The sequence below is a fragment of the Natrix helvetica genome (genome assembly GCF_964273705.1).
Source record: "Natrix helvetica genome assembly, chromosome: 1".
NCBI classification, from domain to species: Eukaryota; Metazoa; Chordata; class Lepidosauria; order Squamata; family Natricidae; genus Natrix; species Natrix helvetica.
The window spans coordinates 229,812,703-229,834,768 of NC_138548.1; the positions used below are offsets into that span (position 1 = coordinate 229,812,703).

The 22,066-nt window shown below is 44.4% G+C and overlaps 1 protein-coding gene across 1 annotated transcript; it reads left to right on the plus strand.

Annotated features, from left to right (window-relative positions):
- Window positions 1-1,272: 1,272 nt before the first annotated feature.
- DHH (desert hedgehog signaling molecule) lies at window positions 1,273-21,943 on the plus strand. The gene is made up of 3 exons (XM_081934359.1): window positions 1,273-1,958; window positions 19,379-19,640; window positions 20,842-21,943. Exons 1-3 carry the CDS (start codon window positions 1,644-1,646, stop codon window positions 21,507-21,509), a joined length of 1,245 nt encoding a protein of 414 aa, XP_081790485.1. The 5' UTR covers window positions 1,273-1,643; the 3' UTR covers window positions 21,510-21,943.
- The last annotated feature ends 123 nt before the right edge of the window (window positions 21,944-22,066 follow it).

A 22,066-nucleotide genomic window follows, 5' to 3' on the forward strand; every position in this document is an offset into this window, starting at 1 on the left:
CATTCTGCTTCATCACCTCAGAAAGGGAAGGAAGCAATCATTATTGAGGCTCTTGTTATGAATGCCTTGCAGCAGTGGATCGGTGAGGAGGTACCAAAGGTCGACCTCCCTCCTCCTTTCTCTGCAGGGACATACAGAATTGAGGGTGAGGCCTTGGCAATAAAAATCCTTCCTCCCCCCACCACCTTGAGTCTGGTAGCTGAGGAAAAATAAGTTCTGGAAACGATCCGGGTTTTTAGTTTGAATGGTTGAGTCAACCTACCACTGGAAGCAAAACCAGGGAAAGGACCAACCGAAAAATGCTGCTGAAGATGCAACTTTTAAAACAATCATTTTGACACCTGAGGCCCAATTTCAGCAGATCGTCCAAGAAAGAGTTTTCTCCTCTTTGGTCATCTCTCTAGGACAGGGGTGTCCAAACTTGGGAATTTTCAAGACTTGTGGACTTCAACTCCCAGAATTCCCTAGCCAGCCGGCTGCTGGGTAATTCTGGGAGTTGAAGTCCACAAGTCTTAAAAGTTCCCAAGTTTGCCCTGCTCTAGGGCCAGGAAAGGCTCAAGCTCGTTGCTCTCTGTTCAAAAGAAGAAGAAAAAGCAGCTTCAGGTAAGGATATTCTGCCTTCTAGTTATTTATTTTCTCATATCCTGGAACGCAGGAAACGAGGCTGCAAGTGCAGGAAACCCGAGCGGCTCTTATTGATGCCTTTCAGCCTAGTGACCTACAGACCTCTATTTCCCCTGAAGAAAGCCAGGTCGGCGGGGCTGGGTGGGGAGAACACAATCTTCACGCAAAGAGCCAGAGGCGAGGGGGGGGGGGAGAGAGAAAAGGACTCCGAAAGTGAAAATCTCACTCCGAAAACACCATTTCATCAGCCGCACGCACCCCCTCCCCACCTCTTTCTTTCCCCGTGCAAGGTAAATCGCGGGATCCCCGGCCTGCCCAGTAGGGGGCGCCAGGATGCAGGCTGGCACAGCGAAGAGGCGGCTGCCTGTTTCCGAAGTTGGTCAGGGAGTCCCCGCCGCGGGAATTGCGTGCTAGGTTGGTATCCTTAGGGTGCGCCTCCCTCTCTCCGGGAATCGGCCCCTGCCGCTTAAGAGAGAGAGAGAGAGAGGCGGCCCCGGGGGGAAGGATGTGGCCGGCACAGCAACTCTGGGGGGCCGGACTTCAAGGCGGAGCCGGGCAGCGGGAGCCACCTTTCCCTCGCGCCCGCAACCAGAAGGGTGGCATCGCTCGCCTCCACGTCTGGGGCTCCTGTCGCCCGGTAGCCAGCTATTGGGGAAGGAGGCTCCGCGATGGCTTTGGGCAGGGAGAGACGCCAGGGGGCAGGAAGAGCCGGGTTGGTCTCTGGAAAGCGCTGGGAGCTGGGGTGGCGGCTTTGAAAGGGCCACTGTGTCTTGGCACAGTGGGGAGGGGCCAGCATCGCGTATGGGGGCCAGGCAGTGTCACTGCGGGAGGAGACGCAGGGCACAGAGAGACCTTCCTGCCAGCAGCGGGCTCCTGAAGGGATGGGACTGTGGAGGAATCCGCTTTGCTTCCCAGCAGCCTGGTCAGGGTGATGCCCACCCCAGCTGACTGCGCTCCTGGAGACCAGCAGAGGCTTTCGCATCTGAGGAGAGGGCCAGCTAAGCTGGCATCTGGCTGAGATGGCTTGGCGCAGGCTTACCCTGGTCAACCTGCTTGGGCTTTGCTTGACCAGCTGCCTTCTGTGCCCTGCTCAGGGCTGTGGCCCGGGCAGGGGGCCTGTGGGACGGAAGCAGTCCAACCGCAGAAGCCTGGCCCCGCTGCAATACAAGCAGTTTGTGCCCAATGTGGCGGAACAGACCCTGGGGGCCAGTGGCAAAGCCGAGGGCAAAATCAGCCGCCACTCGGAGCGCTTCAAGATCCTGGTGCCCAACTACAACCCTGACATCATCTTTAAGGATGAAGAGAATACAGGTGCTGACCGGTTGATGACAGAGGTGGGTGCTCCTCGGGGGGGGGCAAGGGTGGTCCTCCCCGGCTGCTCAGAGGCCCTGCAAGCTTGAGGCGCCCGGTTCAGCCCTGGCACATGTGAGGCAGTAACAAAGCAGGCTGTGACTCTGAGCATAGGATGACAGCCTCTCCTTTTAACTCTTGAGTAACCTTAGCAAGTGCACCCAACAGATCAGAGGATTTAACAGGTCTGCAGGCTTGGGCCCCAAGTACTTCTCTTTATATACACACTAGCCCCTGGGCTTTCCCTCTGCCAGGCTGCTGGCCTTAAATGATAAAATGTTATCTTTAGGCTTTGATCTGGGAATAGCCCCTTACAAGGTGAGTCTAAACCTGCAGGTCTAGACAGAGCGATCTCGGAGAGCTATCGCTAATTTCAGAAGGATTTTTCAGTTCAGAGACATTGTTCTGAGATGCTGTGTATTTAATTTTCTGGGTGGCGGGGAGGTTGACTTGGTCTTATGGCTGCGGGGGGGACAGGACAGGATTAGCAAACAAGTGCCAGTAGCAAATTTCTAGGCTACTCCCAGGAGAAATGTGCCTACCAAATTTTATTATAGTGCCTAGCTAACATTTCCCATATCAGAGAAAGTGCTGCAGGATTCCATCAGCCCCTTCATACTGCAAATAGCCAGTTTGTTTTTTTCCTGTTTTCTCAAGTCATTAAGAGAGACCGTCTTTAAGACATTTTTATACCAAAGCAAGATATGCCATTACAATGGCCAATCTTGTGTATGCACCTATAAAACACTGGCGTTGGCATTTCTTTTTAAAATGTCTCCTGTGTTGTGCTCTGCAGTTACAACATCTACTTGGGCTTCAGAGTATCACAGAAACTCAAAGGTACTTCAGTATTTTGTTGGAAAATGGCCAAGTGCTTGCTTGGGTAGAAAAATGCTTGACCTGAAGTGGACCAAACCATTGTCCGTTGGATTTTAATTTGTTACTCAAGTGCACATAAACTTTTCTGAGGAGTATTGCATTGTTGCAATTCTTAATTCTTTAGTTGAATTATTAGTGTGATTTGCAGTGGCATGTTGTGTTGTCTTGAACATTTTAAATGGAAAACAAATAGGAAAACAGTATGTATGTATGTATGTATGTATGTATGTATGTATGTATGTATGTATATATATATATATATATATATATATATATATATATATATATATATATATATATATATATATATATATATATATATATATATATATATATATAATTAATCTGTGTAAGGGAAACAATGTCGCTTTAGTGTTCTTTAGGGAGAAAAAAAAACAGCCCTTATTAATTCTGCAAAAAGAGGAGGAACCTTATGGAAGAGTTACATTTATTATCTTAACCAGCTTTCTTGGATCACAACCCACTTCGGGAAATGTACGGAAAATAAAACTGTGCAAGGATTAATATACACACATTGTGTGTTGTGCGGGAGAGGGAGAAGGAGAAGGGGGCAAAAAAAACTACCCAAATGCAATTAGCAGTTACAATGTGAGCCAAACATTAAGTTGGTTAATGTACATCAAGTGATATGTTAGGCCAAAAGTAATAAAAAAAAAAAAACCTAAGTGGTATGTTTGGAAACAAAAATAATTAGGAACACCTCCAGGATCTCAAAAGCACCAGAAAAAGGAGCAACACATTAACAAAGACTCTGTAAACTGCTTAGAAAGGGCTGCAAGTCTAAGCGCTATTGAAAGACATTCCAAGCCCGAAATGAACATTTCTGCAGATTTGAATGGAGATCACAATCACTATATAGTAGGATCGATTAACTCATAATGCAGGTTTAGGAAGGTGATTGGTTTTGCTAGCCTCCAAATCTAAGACAAAACACAGATTATAAGGAATTCAATTTTAGCCATAGGTGGCTGAAGGATTGGTCTCTACTGTAAAGGAAAGAATGAGTAATTTTAATCCTCCTGCAGTAGATTATTTCTAAACATTTCTAAATATTTCTAGCAATGAGTGGAAGCTCCTCACAAGGCGATCCATCTTGGAACTGAGATGGAATTTCCTGACAGTGAGAGCAATTAATCTATGGACCGCTTGCCTCCCAGAGTTGTAGGTGATCCATTGCTGGACGTTTAGGATGGTGTAAGGATTCCTGCCTTGGGCAGGGTGTTGGACAAGAAGATCTCCAAGAGATCCAGCCCTGTGATTATATGATTTTTGGCTTAGAACAGAGGTGAAATTCAGCAGGTTCCGACAGGTTCTGGAGACCGATAGTGGAAATTTTGAGTAGTTCAGAGAACTGGCAAATATCATCTTTGGTTGGCCCCAGGAGTGCGGTGGGATTGGAGAATTTACAGGATCCTTTCCCTGCTACACTAACCAAGGCACGGGAAGGATTCTGGTCAGTGTTTCCCGTTAACTGGAGTCAAGGCGTGGTTGGAGGTCCACTTCATAGAGATGCATGCATGCTATCACAGCAGTATTGGATTTGTTTATTGGGGTAAAGCAGATTTTATTCTGGTCCTTGATTTATGACCGTTCGTTCAGCAACTGTTCAAAATTACAATGCTGAAAGAAGGGATTTACGGCTACCCTGTTTCCCCGACAATAAGATCGCCCTGGATAATACGCCCAGCTGAGCTTTTGAGCACATGTGCTAAAATAAGCCCTCCCCCCAAAATAAGCCCTCCCCAAAAATATTGCAACACAGCAGCAGCCATGAGGTGACCATGCTCGCCGCCTCCTGCACCTCAAAAATAATAATGGCCAAGGGCTTATTTCGGGGGGGTCAAAAGAAAATAGAACCCTGTCTTATTTTCAGGGAAACACGGTAGTACTCAAAGTTATGGCTATTACAGCACTTCTGTGGCCATGCAATTGTGACCTGGGCTGTTGTCAACCCGCTCAGACTTAGGACAGATTGACAAGCCCTCCACGATCATTTCATTTGCAATCTTCCCTGACGGTTTGCTCAGAAACTCAACAGGGAAGGTCGCAAGGCGCCTTGTTTCTCTATGCAGTGTGCCATCTCCCCACTCTGCCCTATGCTTCTCTCCAGCGTAGGGAAGGCAGGGCAGCTAGAGAGAAGGACTAATGTTCTAGTGCACGGTGGAAGGGGAGCCGATGCGCAGGGCTGGAAGAAGGAAGCTGTGACCCACCACGTTGGTTCTGTGCACTGAGGGGAACTGGCTGCTTCCTTTCGCTAGGCAGTTCCTTTGCTCCGTTCCTTTAACAACCTGTGCAATCGCTTAGTGGCCACATATGAGAGGACTGGGACAGCGATCATTGAGTGAGGCAATCAGGTGGGCTGCTATGGGTTTGTCCAGGTTCAGGCAAACCCGTAACTAACGTTATGGCCTGTGTGGAGAACCTCCAAGTCCCATCCCTGGCTGGCCCCGCCCACCCCTTCCCTCCCAGGAGTCTCCACATGGCCAGTTTTGGATGTGAGGTAAGTGCAGGGCTGTGTGGAGGCTCGGGGAGGGGGGGAAATGGGCCTCCCGGAAGGCCTTCGGAGCCCAGGGGAGGCAGTTTTCGCCCTCCCAAAGGCTTGAGGAAAGCCTCCGGAGCCTGGGGAAGGCGAAAATGCTCCCCCCGGTGGTGCAGGAGGCCAACTAGGCCACACCCACTATGGTCACACCCACCCAGCAACCGGGAAGAGAACCCGTTGCTGAAATTTTTGAAGCCCATCCCTGGAGGCAATCATGTGAGTGTCTCCCTTAATGACTGTAACCATTTAATGGCTATGATGGGCAGATTCCATTATGGTGATAACTCAAGGATCACCTGGACTCCGTATATACAATTTTTAAAAGGAGCCTGTCCCCAGGGTTAATATACAAAAGAGAAAAGTTATGGGAGGGAAGAGGAAAAATAGCAAGTTCAGATATATAGTGTAGCGTTAAAAAAAAAGGAGTGCTTTAATCATGGCCTGGAATATTTGATATAATTCTGGGATGGTCCTTCTGGAGGCTGATGGAAGGCCCTGCTTCCCATCTTATCCGCATCATCTAGTGCAGGGGTGTCCAAACTTGGCAACTTTAAGACTTGTGGACTTCAACTCCCAGAATTCCCCAGCCAGCTGGCTGGGGAATTCTGGGAGTTGAAGTCCACAAGTCTTAAAGTTGCCAAGTTTGGACACCCCTGATCTAGTGTGACGAAATGGCTACTGCCTGATGAGGGTTGCCTAAACAGTCTCATGGCCCAGGTTGTTTCCCGAGAAAGGATTAAGGCTTTCTCAGGGGACCCAGGAAGAGGTGGAGGACTTCTACGCCATAAACCATAGAAGCATAGGGCTAGAAAGGATCTTGGAGGTCTTCTCATCCAACGCCTGAACAAGGCAGAAATCTTCATGCCATCTTGAACTTCCAGCAACGGAGCACCTACAACTCTGGGTGGCAAGCTGTCCATAGATTAATTACTCTCGCTTGTTGGATTCCCTTGTGAGGAGCTTCCACTCATTACTAGAAATATTTTTAGAAATAGCCTACTGCAGGTGGATTAAAATGATTAATTCTAATAGAAAAATTGATTGAGGCTGGGATTTGGGTGGGTGGATGGGAAATCCCCATTTGGTCTTAAATACATTGATCTGTTATAGATGGAGCATTCTGAAGTGCTCTCATTTTTTTTTTAAACACACACAATATTCATCTCTTTCAATATTGTCTTGATTAAGAAAGTGCTTAGTGCCAGCAGAATTGTCAGATAAAATTCATTTATTTGGTTTATATTCTGCCTCTCTACTCAGAGTAACTAATGCATCTAAATCAGGCTGTCAAATTCTCGGCCCATGAGCCAGATGTATTACGCACTGGCCACGCCCTTGGACGGTTTAGCGAAGGGGGGGAAAGTCCCGATGGATCATGTGATGCTACTCTGACGACGCGAGTTTGACAGCCCTGATCTAAATTGTCAAATAGACCTTTTGTTCATATCATGCAACAATGAACATATAGATTTGTTGTCAGACAACACAGTGATGGCCAGCAATTAAGATGCCTTCAAAAGAACTTAGATATGTGAAGGCTGTTCTGACAGTGGAAATTAGTTGTGGTATCTGATGTTGAAATGCCATTTGGCTTAGCATGGATGAATCTACCATCGTCATTTCAAACTCAAACATGATGGATGAACCACAATATTCCAGCTTGCTTATCAAATACGGCAAGTGTGATGATCTAATTGCTTGAAAAGATGCTATGGTATATGCCCTTGAAATAAGAGCAAATATTCAAAAGAACAATAGAAATGGGTGGCAGGAGAACTGAAATGCATGTAACAAATAGTGGATAAATGGATCCAAAAGGGTGTGAAAACACTACCAACTGCTAATATTTGCAGATCTTTAATGCCATCTTTGTCACACCTTGTTTCATTTGGCAGGAACATTTGCTACATGGATGTAGTTTATAAAATTTGGAAGGGGAGGTGAATTTTGTACCAGACTTTCCAGCTTCTTCCTGAATCAAGGAGTGCCACCAAAGATGAATGGGTAGCATGATACCAGCAGAGATAACCTACCAGACGGATGGCTTTGTGCCTAAATCCTACAGGCATTCAATACAGTCCATCCCTTTTTGTGCACTGAGTTTGGGCAGGAGTAGCTTATTCCTTTACTTGAAAACCCAGAAAACGTTCCTTCCGGTCTGCCTGAAGCCTTCGGTGGTGAGGGAAAGAAGGGCATGGAAGGCGGGTGAGGAGAGCTGGTACTTCTCTGGGGGGACAATGACATTTTGCCTTTGGTGGGTAGAAAGCGGAGTTCGTTCCAGTTTCCTGCTGCTGAGTCATAGCATGCCATCTGAAGGCAGGGTGGGCTGGCAGCAGTCATTCAAGTCTGAATAACTAAGGGGGTGTGCAGAGAACAAAGAGAAGAATGACAGGAAGGTTTAATGGCTCCCCTGGGGCATTAGGGGCTGCTTTAAGGGGAGACAGGAAGCTGGGTGATGTGGGCTTAAACACCACAATTATAAATATTCCTTAGAATGACTTCAGGAATGCATTTTGTTCATGCACAGGAGCTGACTAATAACGTTGCTCCCCTGTCCGTTAAAGTTTTGCAGTCGAAGGGAGGAGTGCTTTCTCTGTCTTAAATACACCAGAGAAGGAGGGAAATTGATGCCAATAACCAGGCTGCCTAAAGATACTTCCACTCAGGCTAAGGAGGCTCCATGCCCCACCTACGTGGACATAACTATCTTCACAATTGGGGGTAGTTGGGTATACCTGGGGAGAATATTTAAATTGACTGGGAATTCACAACTGCAAAACAAAGCATGAACCTCTGTCATCGCCTCCACTTGCCAAAAGGCCTCTGGACCTTTCTCAGAGAGACCCACGGGCACTCTTTGTTAGTAATGATGGCAAGTGACTGCACCTCCTGCCTTGTTCATGCCTGCCACCAAAATACGTTGGAGGCAGAAAGCAAGCTCACCGATGACCAAGAAAGGATTTCGTGGAGATTTGTATCCCCCACTGCCTCCAACTCTTTCTCAACAATCCCTGCAAACCTGGTTCTTCCCCTCAGGCCTGGGACTAGAGAGGCTGCTGATGGATCCTGTACGGGATCTTTGTTTGGATGGCGCTGGGATCTTTTTGGTGTGTTTTGTAGAATCTTTGTATTATTCAATTTTTAATTGTCTTAGGCCGTATGCTACCCAGTTATAGGACAGAGCCAGGCCACCGTGGTGATGAACTTACAGCACAGGTGCCCAAAGTAGCATGTGAAGCCATGCTGCCCGGCACGCGTGCCCTTGCCTGTTCGTCTTCCGGGTTTCTGGCGGGCATGTATGTGCAATGATCAGCTGTCCTTGCATGCGGCAGTGCTGAAAAACAGTGTGTGCATGCCACGCTGGCCAGCTGATTGCCGGGTGCACATGCGCGCCAGAACCTGGAAGTTCAACTTCTCCGGAGTGTGATCTCTTCGCCCGCGCGGCAGTACCGAAAACCAGCCTGTGCATGCGTGCCGGCCAGCTGATTGTTGGGCGGGCATGTGCAGTAGAATCCAGTAGTTTGGCTTTTCTGGGGCGTGGCCCCAATGAGTGCACACGCATGACGTTTCCACGCAATGTTTTCCATGTTTGCCATCACTGACCTAGAAACTACAGATAGTCCTCAACTTACAACTATTCATTTAATGACTGTCTAAAGTTATAACGGCACTGAAAAAAGTGAATTATGACCAGTTGTCACTAATTGCATCATCCCCATGAGATCAACATTTGATAACTTCCACAAATGTAGAACAGTTGCACTGTCATTGGGTCATGTGATCATCATTTGTAACCTTCCCAACCGGCTTCCAGCAAGGTCACCGGGGGAAACATGATTCACTTAACAACCAGAGTGATTCACTTAACAACAGTGGCAAAAAGGTCATAAAATGGGGGCACACTGAACAACTGTCTTGCTAAAGCAATGGAAATTTTGGGCTCCATTGTCGTCATAAGTTGAAGATCACCTGTAACTAAATACCTAAACCGCAACTCCATGCAGTGGTTAATTTTGTGAAATTGTGGCAAGCGCGTGAGAGTGTCCCTAGTTATGTCCTCAAAATTCCAAATGTGCCGCTGTCAAAACATGTGCCTGCTTTGGTGGAGGGCAAAGAAGCTAGGAAAAGAATTTCCAATATGTTGAGGTTTGTGATAACAAATGATCTCAGTTGCCATAACTAAAATCCACTTGGCTCCATCTTCTGTTCTTCCCATTTCCTCTTCTTTTTATACATTTCATCCTAGATTGCTGTCCTTTAATTGCCTTTACATTCCACCTGAGACCAAGAGCCCCAATTACTCTCAAATTCATTGTGTATCAGGACTAAAATGCTACATATGTCTGTGCAGAAGTAAGTGCAATTGCATTCTGTAAGAATGGTAAATTGTCCAAAATTGCAGCTTAGATTTTAAGCAAAACAAAAAGATGGGCCTTAACAGAGACTATACACGTTTTGTAATAACCTTCATTGCTCCCCCCCCTCCCCCCGTTTTAGCTTTTTATTTCAGTTTGTAAGAATGCTATTCTGGGGTTTGAGATCTGCCCAATAATTCCTGCTGAACCAAGTTCTCTTTTATCAGCTTTGCTCTTCTGATATGAGAATAACTTCAAGGTTTCTTTGAAACTGCTACTTACATGTTTATACAAAGCAAAACAAGCTTCTCTTTCAGCCTAAATACGTGCAACGAATATTCCCACACTCACAATGCCTTGCCAGGGCAAAAAATGTATTAACTGAAGCTTTTTAAAACTTTCCTCTCCTGTCCTATTCCACTCTATGCTCATTAAGGGACATTCAAGGGGAAAAAATGCAATTATCCTTGCCAAGAGATGAGGCAGAACCTTTTCAACAGGTTGGGTACAAATTAATCAGTGGAAAGGCTTGCCTTCAGAAGTTGCGGGTGCTTGAACACTGGAGGTTTTGAAGAAGAGATTGGACAGTCGTTTGTCTGAAATGGTAGAGAGTTTCCTGCTTGAGCAGGGGGTTGGACTCAGTAGTGGGATTCAAATAATTTAACAACCGGTTCTCTGCCCTGATGACCAGCTGGGTAGGCGGGGGTTCGGTGGTCATGTGACTGTGTGGGCGTGGTCAACTCAACGCCCCTCAAGTCGATGGGTGCTTCGCCTTAGCTGTTACAAAGTAATAAGGCTTAACCGGAGAGGCATCTTCTGTAAGCAGGGCAATAAAGATTAGGCTAGAAACAACACCAGAATGTTTCCTTCCTGCCTTCCTTACAGGATTAGTCCTGTAAAGTGGGAAAAAAAACAAAAAGAGATTTCTTCCAACAAACAGTTCTCTGAACTGCTTAGAAAGTTAACAACCGGTTATCCCGAATAGGTGCGAACTAGCTGAATCCCACCACTGGTTGGACTAGATGACCTCCAAGGTCCCTTCCAGCTCTGTTGTTCTGTATTCTGTAATTTTTTCCCCACCAAGTATTCACTGATACAAAACTTGTAGTAGGAAACTTATTATTATTTTTGGGAGGGGGGGTTAGGTAAACTTATGTGACTCTCCTATGCATATTCAATTAAATTTTTCTGAATCTGTATTTTTTTTCCTTGCATGTGTATTAAGTTTCCAGTCCTTTTACTTTAAAGGTGGAGAGTAAAAAAAAAAAAACACCAGCAAACATATTCCTTCTTGCTATTTTGTCCAGCAAGGGCAAAAGACATTGGGAGCAAGACATAAGATTTTAAGCTAGTTGTTGTTAAAATTGACACTAATTTATGATGTTTCCTTAGTTTATTTAAGACTTGCCACCTCAAATCTTGTGGATTGCAGGCTTAAGAATGAAGTTGGTAAATTCCCCTTTTCAGCATATGAAAAGTCCAAGAGCAGCTTGACTAAATAAATTTAATGACTCATCATAATGCGTACTCCTTTCAAGTACGTCATAAAAACAGACCCTTGCGATGCAACACTGCATTATATATTTTGAGGGGAAAGGTTGTGATAACTTTTAGCTATCAAGTGGCTAGGAATGTTGCTGCTGGAGTAGAGGGATGATAGACTTCTGTCCTTTCTTGTAGCGATTTTTGAACATCTCCCAGTAGCCCCAACCAGTGTGAACTGTGAGGAGCAATGCCAGGAGGTATATAGTTCCTCCACCAGCTTCACAATCTCCTTCTAGCCCAAAGGAGTCATTGTAAGAGTCATCCGCCTCCTGCCTCAGTGGGAAGCTTCTAACTCCAGATCCGCAACTTTTAAGTTCCCCATCTTCCAACAGGAGCTCAGGAGCTTCCTACTTCCCTGCCACTCAAAGTCCGCTGCAAGAAAGCAGCTGTTCGGTCTGAAGCCTGCTGGGTGCTGAGGGACCTACAGTGGGAGTTGCAAGGGGAGGGGGGGAAGCTGGCACCCAATGAGGTCCCATCTATGACACGTCCTACGGTGCCCTTTTCCCCCCTGCGTTGACACCAGTCCCGGGCCTGTGGAGTGACTGAAAGAGTCCTTTGTGGCAAAGTTGATGATTTTGCTGTTATTACCCGAGAAGTTTGAATTCTCGCCGAGTTAAGTAATTCTGGGCCTGGAAAACAGCTATTGTGTTCAGACCCAGGAGCCCATGGGAAGCCTCTCGCATTCCTCTTTGGGCTTCTAGCTCGCTCTTTTCACTATAGACAAGGCTGGGTTTTTTTTAAAAAAAAAATGAAATGCCTTTTTCTCCCACTCACTTCCTGTTCCTCCACCCTTTCACCACCTCTTTCCTCTTGCTTTATTCAGCCAGGTGTTACCTGGGTCTTAGAGAGCCATGTAGCTTTATGTCATAACTGGATTGATTTACGTGAGAGAATCAGTTCTTGAGGTTGAGGGTCCAACAACATCTGGGAGGACAGTAGAGGTAGTTCTCAACTTACAACCATTCATTTAATGACTTGTTTGAAGTTACAACCACACTGAAAAAAGTGACAGAACCATTTCCTGATGGTTGCAGCATCTCCATGGTCACATAATCAAAATTCAAATGCTTGACAACTGGCATGTGTTTATGATAGTTGCAGTATCCTGGGGTCTTGTGATCATCTTTTGTGACTTTTCGACAAGCAAAGTTCACATGAAGTGTTAATACCACTTTATAATGCCTTGGTAAGGCCACACCTGGAATACTGCATTCAGTTTTGGTCACCACGATGTAGAAAAGATGTGGAGACTCTAGAAAGACTGCAGAGAAGAGCAACAAAGATGATTAGGGGACTGGAGACTAAAACATATGAAGAACGGTTGCAGGAACTGGGTATGTCTAGCTTAAGAGAAAGAAGAACTAGGGGAGACATGATAGCATTGTTCCAATATCTCAGAGGCTGCCACAAAGAAGAGGGAGTCAAACTATTCTCCAAGGCACCTGAGGGTAGAACAAGAAGCAATGGGTGGAAACTAATCAAGGAGAGAAGCAACTTAGAACTGAGGAGAAACTTCCTGACAGTTAGAACAATTAATCAGTGAAAGTTGTGAATGCCCCAACACTGGAAGTCTTTAAGAAGATGTTGGATAGCCATTTGTCTGAAACGGTATAGGGTTTTCTGTTTAGGCAGGGGGTTGGACTAGAAGACCTCCAAGGTCCCTTCCAACTCTGTTATTCTATTCTATTCTAAAGTCAATAGGGAAGCCTGATTCACTTATTAACTTTACAACTCCAATGATTCACTTAACAATGGTGGCAGTTTTTATCCATGGGCTGTCAGCCTCCTAAATGCGAAATAACATCATAACTAAGTAGTACGATGGGCTTGCAGGGCCAACACAACGTGTAACGTGTTCACACTGGTGTAATGGGGCTGGGTGTTTGTTAATATGATTTATTGGGTTAGGGATATTTTTTTTCTTTGTCTTCACTGTGAGTTGTATTGTGTTTGGGGGGAGTGCATTGAGGGAGCTAAATCAATCTCATTGTACATATGTTGTGCACTGACAATAAAGAATTATTATTAAGAAAGGTCGTAAAATGGGGCAAAACATTAAGTGAGTCTTGATTAGTAACAAACATTTTGGGCTCAATTGTGCCCACAGGTCAGAGGCAACCTATAACTGTTTCTTCATCTCAGAATTTCTAAGTCCTAATGTAATCTGTTAAAGACAAAATAGGAGGCAGGGGTATTAGGTTTACACTGGTACCTTTGTAGTCATCATTAATTGGTTCCGAGTGGTGCAATGAGTACCAAAAATGATGAGTATCAAACAGATGGTTTCCCATGAGAAGTAATGTAGCGAGTCATAAGGCAGCCGACACCGACAAGTTCTAGCTTGTGTGTTGAGTACCAAACAAACAATGAGTACCGGGACAAATTTTTTTGCATCAAAATTATTACCAAATTCAGTGAGTTTCAAAGTAGTTGAATACCAAGGTACCATTGAATGTATAAATTTTAATAGATAATATATATTAAAATATTAAATAAATATAAATATATACAATGTATTTATTTTCTCCACCTTTATTACTTCATAAATAACCCAAGGCAGCAAATTTACCTAATCCTCCTTCCTCCTCCTATTTTCCCAAAAGAACAGCCGTGTGAGGTAGTTAGGCTGAGAGAGAGAAGGACTGGCCCAAAATCACGCAGGCAGGTTTCATGAAGCGGCAAAATGAGTGATTCCACAGGAAACAGGAATCTGTATATAATTTCAGCAGCCTCATGTATGTATTTACTCGAAGACACATTTTGCAAATATTTTCATATGTATATCATACATACAAATTCCTAAAGTGTATTCAGTGATGCAATTCATTGTACATAAATGGAGTATACAGCACGCTGGGTACTTAGAAAAATAAAAGGAATTGTGATTTTTAAAAAAGTATCATATGTCAAGGAAAGATTTAAGTAACAAATCAATGCATTTTGAAATATTTTGTTCCATTAAAACAATTTAGCGACCTGCATAATTTATTCAAGGTTTGTATACAGGGTATATCAAAACAAGTGCCATAGAATTGAATATATTGAATAAATTACCTCAGATATTTAAATTCATTGCCATTTTCCTTTAAACATTTCTTTATTGTTTGACACACAATCTTTCAAATATTCCTAAGTATGGAATATTTTCTCTTATGTTTGCAGATTTCCTTTAGATCATCTGTTGGACTATAGGACTTCCTTCCTTCCTTCCTTCCTTCCTTCCTCCTTCTTTCCCTCCCTCCCTCCCTCCCTCCCTCTGGATTACTTTTGATGCAGCCTGTATATTTAAACCATAATTCCTCCACTGTAAGCCACAGAAGGTGTCTTTTTTGGGAAAAGAGATGTTGGAACCATGAATATTTGACTGATTCCTTGTAAGGATTATGAGATATACAGTTCATAATAAAGAGATAAGTCTAAAAATCAATGGAAGAAAGTAGAGGCAAGAGAATGGGGTAGGATTCAGGATTCAGGATTCGGTAGGAATAGCCCCTGAAGAAAAGCTGATTTCACCAGGGCGCACTCTAGGGAATAGGACAGTGGTCGGTTTCAATTTTTTTAGAACCTCTTCTGTAGGTGTGGCCTGCTTTGTGGGAGTGGCTTGCTGGCCATGTGACCAGATAGGAGTGGCTTACCAGCCATGTAACTGAGTGGGAGTGGGTTGGCAGTCATGTGACTGGGTGGGCGTGGCCAACTTGTAAAATGTGGTGAAACTCACTTATCAATGCTCTTATTTAGCAACCAAAATGTTGGCTCAGAAACTCTGGCATTTGAAGCACGCAAGTCTTAAAGCTGTCAAGTTTCAAGACCCTTGCACCCCTAACCCTTTAGAAAAAACCCCCCAGGGGTGTTCAAACTTGACAGCTTTAAGACTTGCGGACTTCAACTCCCAGAATTCCTCCTCCAGTCATGTTGGCTCAGGAACTCTGGCATTGAAGTGTGCAAGTCTTAAAGCTGTCAAGTTACAAGACCCTTGCACCCCTAACCCTTTAGAAAAAAAAACCCCAGGGGTGTTCAAACTTGACAGCTTTAAGACTTGCGGACTTCAACTCCCAGAATTCCTCCTCTCGCTCTTCATCTTGATGATGTGCGGAGGGGGGGGGAGGAAGCTGGAACCGGTTCTAAACAGCACTGTAGATTTGTGGAACCTCTTCTATAGAAGAGGTTAGAGCTGGCAGGAACCCAGCCCTGGAACAGGACAAAAACCCCTCCCACTTATTTTGAGAGAACATTTAACAGGATGTTATTCAGTTAAGGAATCTTTCATCTGCCTACCCCAATCTGCCTGGTCTAAATTCGGGTTAATTAAAAACCAGGTAGTGAATTGGAATGTATTTTTCTCAGGGTGGTTGAGTTGGTGTTTTTTTCCACCTGACTGCTTCAGGAGAGAGATGGCCTAATTTCAAAGAATTAATGGTTAATTGTCAATGGCCAAGATCAAGCCCACCGATCCTCCCACTTTAAAAGTCACCCTTTTCCCTAGTTCTTAATAAACAGACATTGAAGAAAATGGGGGGGGGGGGGGCAGCATAAGGCTATTCAAAAATTCCAAGGTTTTTTTCTGAAAAAGTACTTCAAAAGCCGAATATTTATACATGTACACACACACACATTCATGCAGAATTGGTTTTCGCTTTTGCAGACATGCTGCATTTTTTATCTTTTATTCTTGCCTTCATGCTCAGCTAATTATTTGCTTTCTTCTTGTCTGATTATGTGATCTTTCTGTTCATTCAATTTAACAAACATATGAACTAAATAAAAAGAAAAAAGCTATTATAGACTATTAAAGGTTTTTCTTAATTATCTGGGTTTCCAACTGGAAATGCCCTTGGCAGATAGCTCCATTCCAATTCATAAGAAAGACATGATTAATGATGTTTAAAGGATGCTTTGTTTTATTGGGGGTTTAATTGAGTTCTGTTACATATATTAAACTCAACCACTGGCAGCAAATAAGAGTGTGAATCTGAGAGCTTCTCGACTTATTCCAAAATTTTGCTGTCTGTCTACAGCAGGGGTGTCAAACTCAAGGCAGCTTGGATCTGGCCTGTGGGGCCACCCTGGAAACAACAAAGGATCGGCCCACAGTATCTCTGCCAGCATTTAACAACTGTCTCATTTAGCAACAGAAATGTTGGGCTCAATTGCAGTTGTAAGTCAAGGACTACCTGTATTCTAGGACAGCAATGGCTAACCTTTTTGTTGTTGGGTGCCAGAAATGCAAGTGTGTACACGTGATAACGTGTGTGTGTGCCAGCACCAATAATGCAAAGCGTGCCCCCACATGCACATGCATGCACAACCCCCCCACACACACACTCCCCCCCCCATGCGCTGCACTATCGCCTCCAAGCTGAGCTTGGTATTTCCTATGGGGGGCTGGGGGAGGCTGTTTTTGCCCTCCCCAGGCTCCAGGAAAGCCTCCAGAGCCTGAAGAGGGTGAAAAATGAGCCCAACAGGCCTACCAGAAGTTCGGAAATGATCCATTTCTGGCTTCTGGTAGGCCTTTTGGGCCGCTTTTTTTGCCCTCCCCAGGCTCTAGAGGCTTTCGTAAGGAGCCTAGGGTGGGAAAAAACTGCCTCTCCTGGACCTCTGGAAGCCAAAAATCAGCTGGCTGGCATGCTCATCTGCGCTGGATTGGATGGGTCATGTGTTGGCAGATGTGGCTCCGCATGCCACCTGTGGCACACATGCCATTGGATCGCCATCACAGTTCTAGGAAAAATAGATAATCACGACCAAGATGCTACTTTCCAGTTGCTTTGTGGGGCACCAAGAATTAAAAAGGGGTGGAGAAGGAGCTGACATAGCGACGATACGGACATGCGTTCTCGGAGCTCCGAGATCGCAGCCGATACTTTTACCTCTGGGTGGTCCATCTGGACCTAAACCATCCCAAAGAGACGGTGACAGGGAAGAGTATGTTTTGCTGATCTCAGGGACATCGCAAAGTCCCTGATTGATCCAAGAGAATCTCTTCTAGCCGGCGATAGAAGCGCAGCCCCAAGATGCTGAAGTCGGGACAGCTCCGCAACCGGAGGAAAGCGGAAAAGAGAAAGTGTGTCCATCTGGTAAGAAATTTTATTTTTACAAAAGAGACTGCCCAAAAAAGATTAAAACCAAATTAAACTTGTAAAGAAAAGAAAAGAAAATAAGCGGCGAATTTAAGCTATTTTGGACAGTGTGTTATCCTTTTTTTTAATCGTCTTCTATGGATGGAGGTTTTGCAAGCACTTCCTACTTTTTAAAGTGAAAGTATTGGCTTTTCTTCTACTTTTTTTAACCTATGGATTAAATCTTTTTTTTTTTACTTTCACAATACTGGCTTGGATGGGTTTTTTTCTTTTTCTTTTGTTCCATTTAAGAGCCTTGTTTCTTTTAAACTTGGAATATAAAGAGGATATAAAAGGAATATAAAGATAGCAGTAACATCAGAAGGAAAAGAAGTTACACTGCCACTTGGAGGTTGGAGGCTGAGTTCTGGAAATATTTTTCTCTCTTTTCTCTGATCATTTTGAACTTGCACTTCAAAGGTTTTAGCTTGCAAAGCGATAAGGTGGTTTTTTATGCAGGCGCCCTTTGGATGTCTCTTTGGCAGCGAGAGAGAAGTGAAAAACAAAGCTTTGTTTTCCAATTAGAGTGGCAGTGTTTATAAATTGGACAATGACACAATACCAAGAATAAACCATAACATTACAACATTACAACAAATTCAAAAATTATTAGAAACATCAGAGAGAATTGAGAAGAAATTGGAAAATATAGATGGTAATATAGCAAAATTTGATGAAATTGAAGATAGCCAGCTAATGGAAAAAGTGGAGGTTAGAGTCTCAAAAACCCAAAGGTATAATGAACAAAGAGGCAAGATAACTGTGGATATTGACAGTGATCTGAGTGTGGTTGGAAATGGAAAGAATGGAACATGGAAAGGGAAGAGAGATGGAAAAGAGCCCTACCCTAGATTTCAAGATGTAGAAGGAGAAAAAAGAGAAGAATTGATGGATTTAAGGAGAGGAACTTTGACAAAAGCACTACTGATAACCAAAGATAAACTGATTAAAGAAGCTGATGGAGGGTTTCGAGAATTTATAAGACATGCAACAAGCAACAAGGTGCGAGGAGAAGTCCACACAAAGTTGATTAAGGAAATAACCAGAAGATTAATCCCACATAAGGCAAAAGAAATAAGATTGTACTACTACTGGAAAGACACAGGTTGAGATATGAAAACTATTAACAAAATACTAGCTAAATAGTTAAAATTAGAGCATTATGTTAAAAATGAAGTGATAATGGATATAGCTAGATAAATAATTGATAATGATATAATGTATACATATATATTGGTTCGACAAGAGGAAATTTGGTATAAATTTTAAATGGTGACTATGAAAGGAAGTTTTGAAACTTAGTTATGTATGAAAGCCTATAATATTGAAATTGGATATAAATTGTAAACAGTGATTAAGAAAGGAGGTTTAGAAACTTTGTTATCAAACATAATTAATTTTTATTTAGAACGTTTCACAAAGATAGAATGTTTGTTGGATGATATTGAAAATAGACAATGGAATGCCATTATGTGGTTTTGCTTTGAATTTTGGAATATTTGTTATAAAGGGATGTTAAAACAACTATAGTCATATGAAGGATGAGGTATGATGATAGTAATATATACATAAATATTTGTTGTAAAATATATAATTTGATATGGATTATAGGTGATGACTGTGGAAGGGATGCACGAAAGTTCTTTGTAACCAATTGACACCCTTTTTATAATTTGCAATGGAATATGTTTTTATGGTGTTTGTTGTGTCTTGTTTGTTTGTGTCTATTCAAAAATTTAAATTTTTTAAAAAAAAGAATTAAAAAGGGGGAAAATGAACTAGTGACAAAGTTGAACCCAAGAGCTTGAAAATTGCTCTGGATCAGAGCTGGTTCAATTGCTGGCGCCTCGGGATGGTCCTTCTCCTCCTCCATCTCCCAAGCCCTCCTTTAAGTCTCTGTTTCAATGCAGCTTGGATCTTAATGCCATCTACCTCTTTGCTTCCTGCAGCGTTGCAAAGACCGAGTGAATGCCTTGGCCATCGCCGTCATGAATATGTGGCCGGGCGTAAGACTGCGAGTGACGGAGGGCTGGGATGAAGACGGACACCACCTGCCTGACTCTCTACACTATGAGGGCCGGGCGCTGGACATCACCACCTCTGACCGTGACAGGGAGAAATACGGCATATTGGCCCGCTTAGCTGTGGAAGCTGGCTTTGACTGGGTGTACTATGAATCCAAGGCGCACATCCATGTTTCTGTGAAAGCAGGTACAGAGAGGACTTTGCCCCCAAAGTATAAAAGGGAATGGTGGATTTGCTGGTGGGATTTGCATGAATCCATTTGAAGAGCAGAATTCCTAGGCTCCATTACCTCCCTGGACAGAGGAAAGAGCCAGAGAATAGTTTTTATGAAAGGGGGGGGGGGGGAAGCATCAGACTTGGCACTGTGCCTAATTAGGCAACATATTAATACTTGTTATGATTCTGTCTTCTTGTGTCCTTCGATATCAGATGAACGGCTATATAAATGTTTTAAATAAACACTGTACGTTAAACTAGGTTGATTCCTAATCCGGGCCATAAATAGAGTTAAATCTCTTTATTTAGAGTAAATATTTCCATTTTTTTATCCCCAAGAATCTCAAAGCCAGTCTTAAAATCAGTGTAAAATCAGAATAAAGCCAGAGCAAAAATCAGAAGGAAACCATTATTATTCCTACTAAAAGACAAATGTTGGCAAGGGAATAATACCATGATTAAAATACAGTTTTTAAAAGGATGTTTCCCCTTCGTACATGTTGTTAAACCACAACATCCAGGCCAGCAATGACCTTGGCACTTGGAGTCTTCCTTTTTCTTCTCCCTACAGCAAGGGTCACCCTTGGTTTGAGGTCCAGTGCCTTCCCATTGCCCATAGGCTCCACTGGCCTTGGCATCAACACAGTAGTGGGATTCAATTTTTTTTACTACCGGTTCTGTGGGCGTGGCTTGGTGGGCGTGGCATAGCTTGGTGGGCGTGGCAGGGTAAGGTTACTGCGAAATCCCCATTCCCTCCTGATCAGCTGGGACTTGGGAGGCAGAGGATAGATGGGGGCGGGGCCAGTCAGAGGTGGTATTTACCGGTTCTCCAAACTACTCAAAATTTCTGCTACCGGTTCTCCAGTACTGGTCAGAACCTGCTGAATACCACCTCTGCATCAACACCTGGCAGGGAAATTAGATGCTCTAGGACAGGGATGTCAAACTCATGATGACACGTCATCATGTGACATATTGCAACTTTCCCCCCCTTCGCTAAAACGGGGATGAGTTGGCCAGTGTGTGATGCATCCGGCCCGTGGGCTGCACGTTTCACACCCCTGCTAGGTGGCTCCCAAATGCAGTCAGACAGGAGGCTCTCAACCTTGAACCCAGGGGACCAGAATCCAAACGCAGCCCATCTCATGATGTTGCCTGTTAAATTCCCTAGATAACTCCATGGCTATTCGTGCAGGCGGCTGCTTCCCTGGCGATGCGACCGTGACGCTGCGGAGCGGCGAGAAGAGGAGCCTCTCCAAGCTGCGTCACGGAGACTATGTATTCAGCGTAGATCAGAACGGACAAGTGACCCTTAGTGAGGTTCTGCTCTTCCTCCACCGAGAGCCACACCAGCAGACCCTCTTCGTGGCCATCGAGACAGAAGAACCTGTTCGCCGGCTGCTGCTTACATCCTCTCATCTCATCTTCGTTGCACGGGACCCGGTCAACAGCACGACCGACTTCTCTCCTGTGTTTGCCAGCAGAGTGTGTGTGGGGGACTCCGTTTTGACATACCAGGGGGGCGACCTTCCCTTGCATCCTGCCCGAGTCGTCCGGGTTTGGCAGCAAGAGGGCACTGGTGTCTATGCCCCCTTGACCACTCATGGCACGATCCTGGTCAATGAGGTGCTGGCCTCCTGCTATGCAGTCCTTGAAAGTCACCATTGGGCTCACTATGCCTTTGCCCCATTGCGCTTTGTCTACAGCATCTTCTCACTGCTGTCCCTGAAGGGGGACTCTAGAAACTGCAGTGCTCAAGAAACAGGCGTGCACTGGTATTCACAGTTTCTGTATCATCTGGCGTGGGACTTGCTGGGCCAGGATGCACTTCGCCCCTAAGAAGCTGGCTGGGCTGCTTGTTTGCCAGACAAAGTTAAACTCATCGTCTTTAGATAAAGGGAGACCCCTGAGCATTTGCTTGGTTCCGTATCTCCTTGCCCTCCTAGCTGGCTAATGATTCTAGAGCTGAGGTCCCTTTAAAGCATCAACATTTGCAACAGAGAAACTAGCCTGTGGCCACGTGGGAGTTGGATTGAGGGATTAGGTCAACTGATACCAGTACTCCTGCCGTAGGTTGCATATCACAAGCGCTGGACTTCCTGCATATGTGTTTTGGGAGCTTAAAAATATCTGAGGCATTCTGTGTTCTCCTAAATTTAGCACAAAGTCAATAAGCCCACTGTCTTAATATTTAGCAGGTGGAATGGATTTCCCATAGGTGACCTGATCGACGGGGCTTATAAAACCAGCATAAGGTCAGCCATGGCTTTTTTTTTAAATCCCCCTGCAGCTGCCTTAATGGGATAAGTCAGAAAAGAGTGAGGTACTATACAGTAGAAACAAGTGCTGGTCATTTCTAGATGACCAGAAGATATTTCACCTTCCTCTAGCTTCAG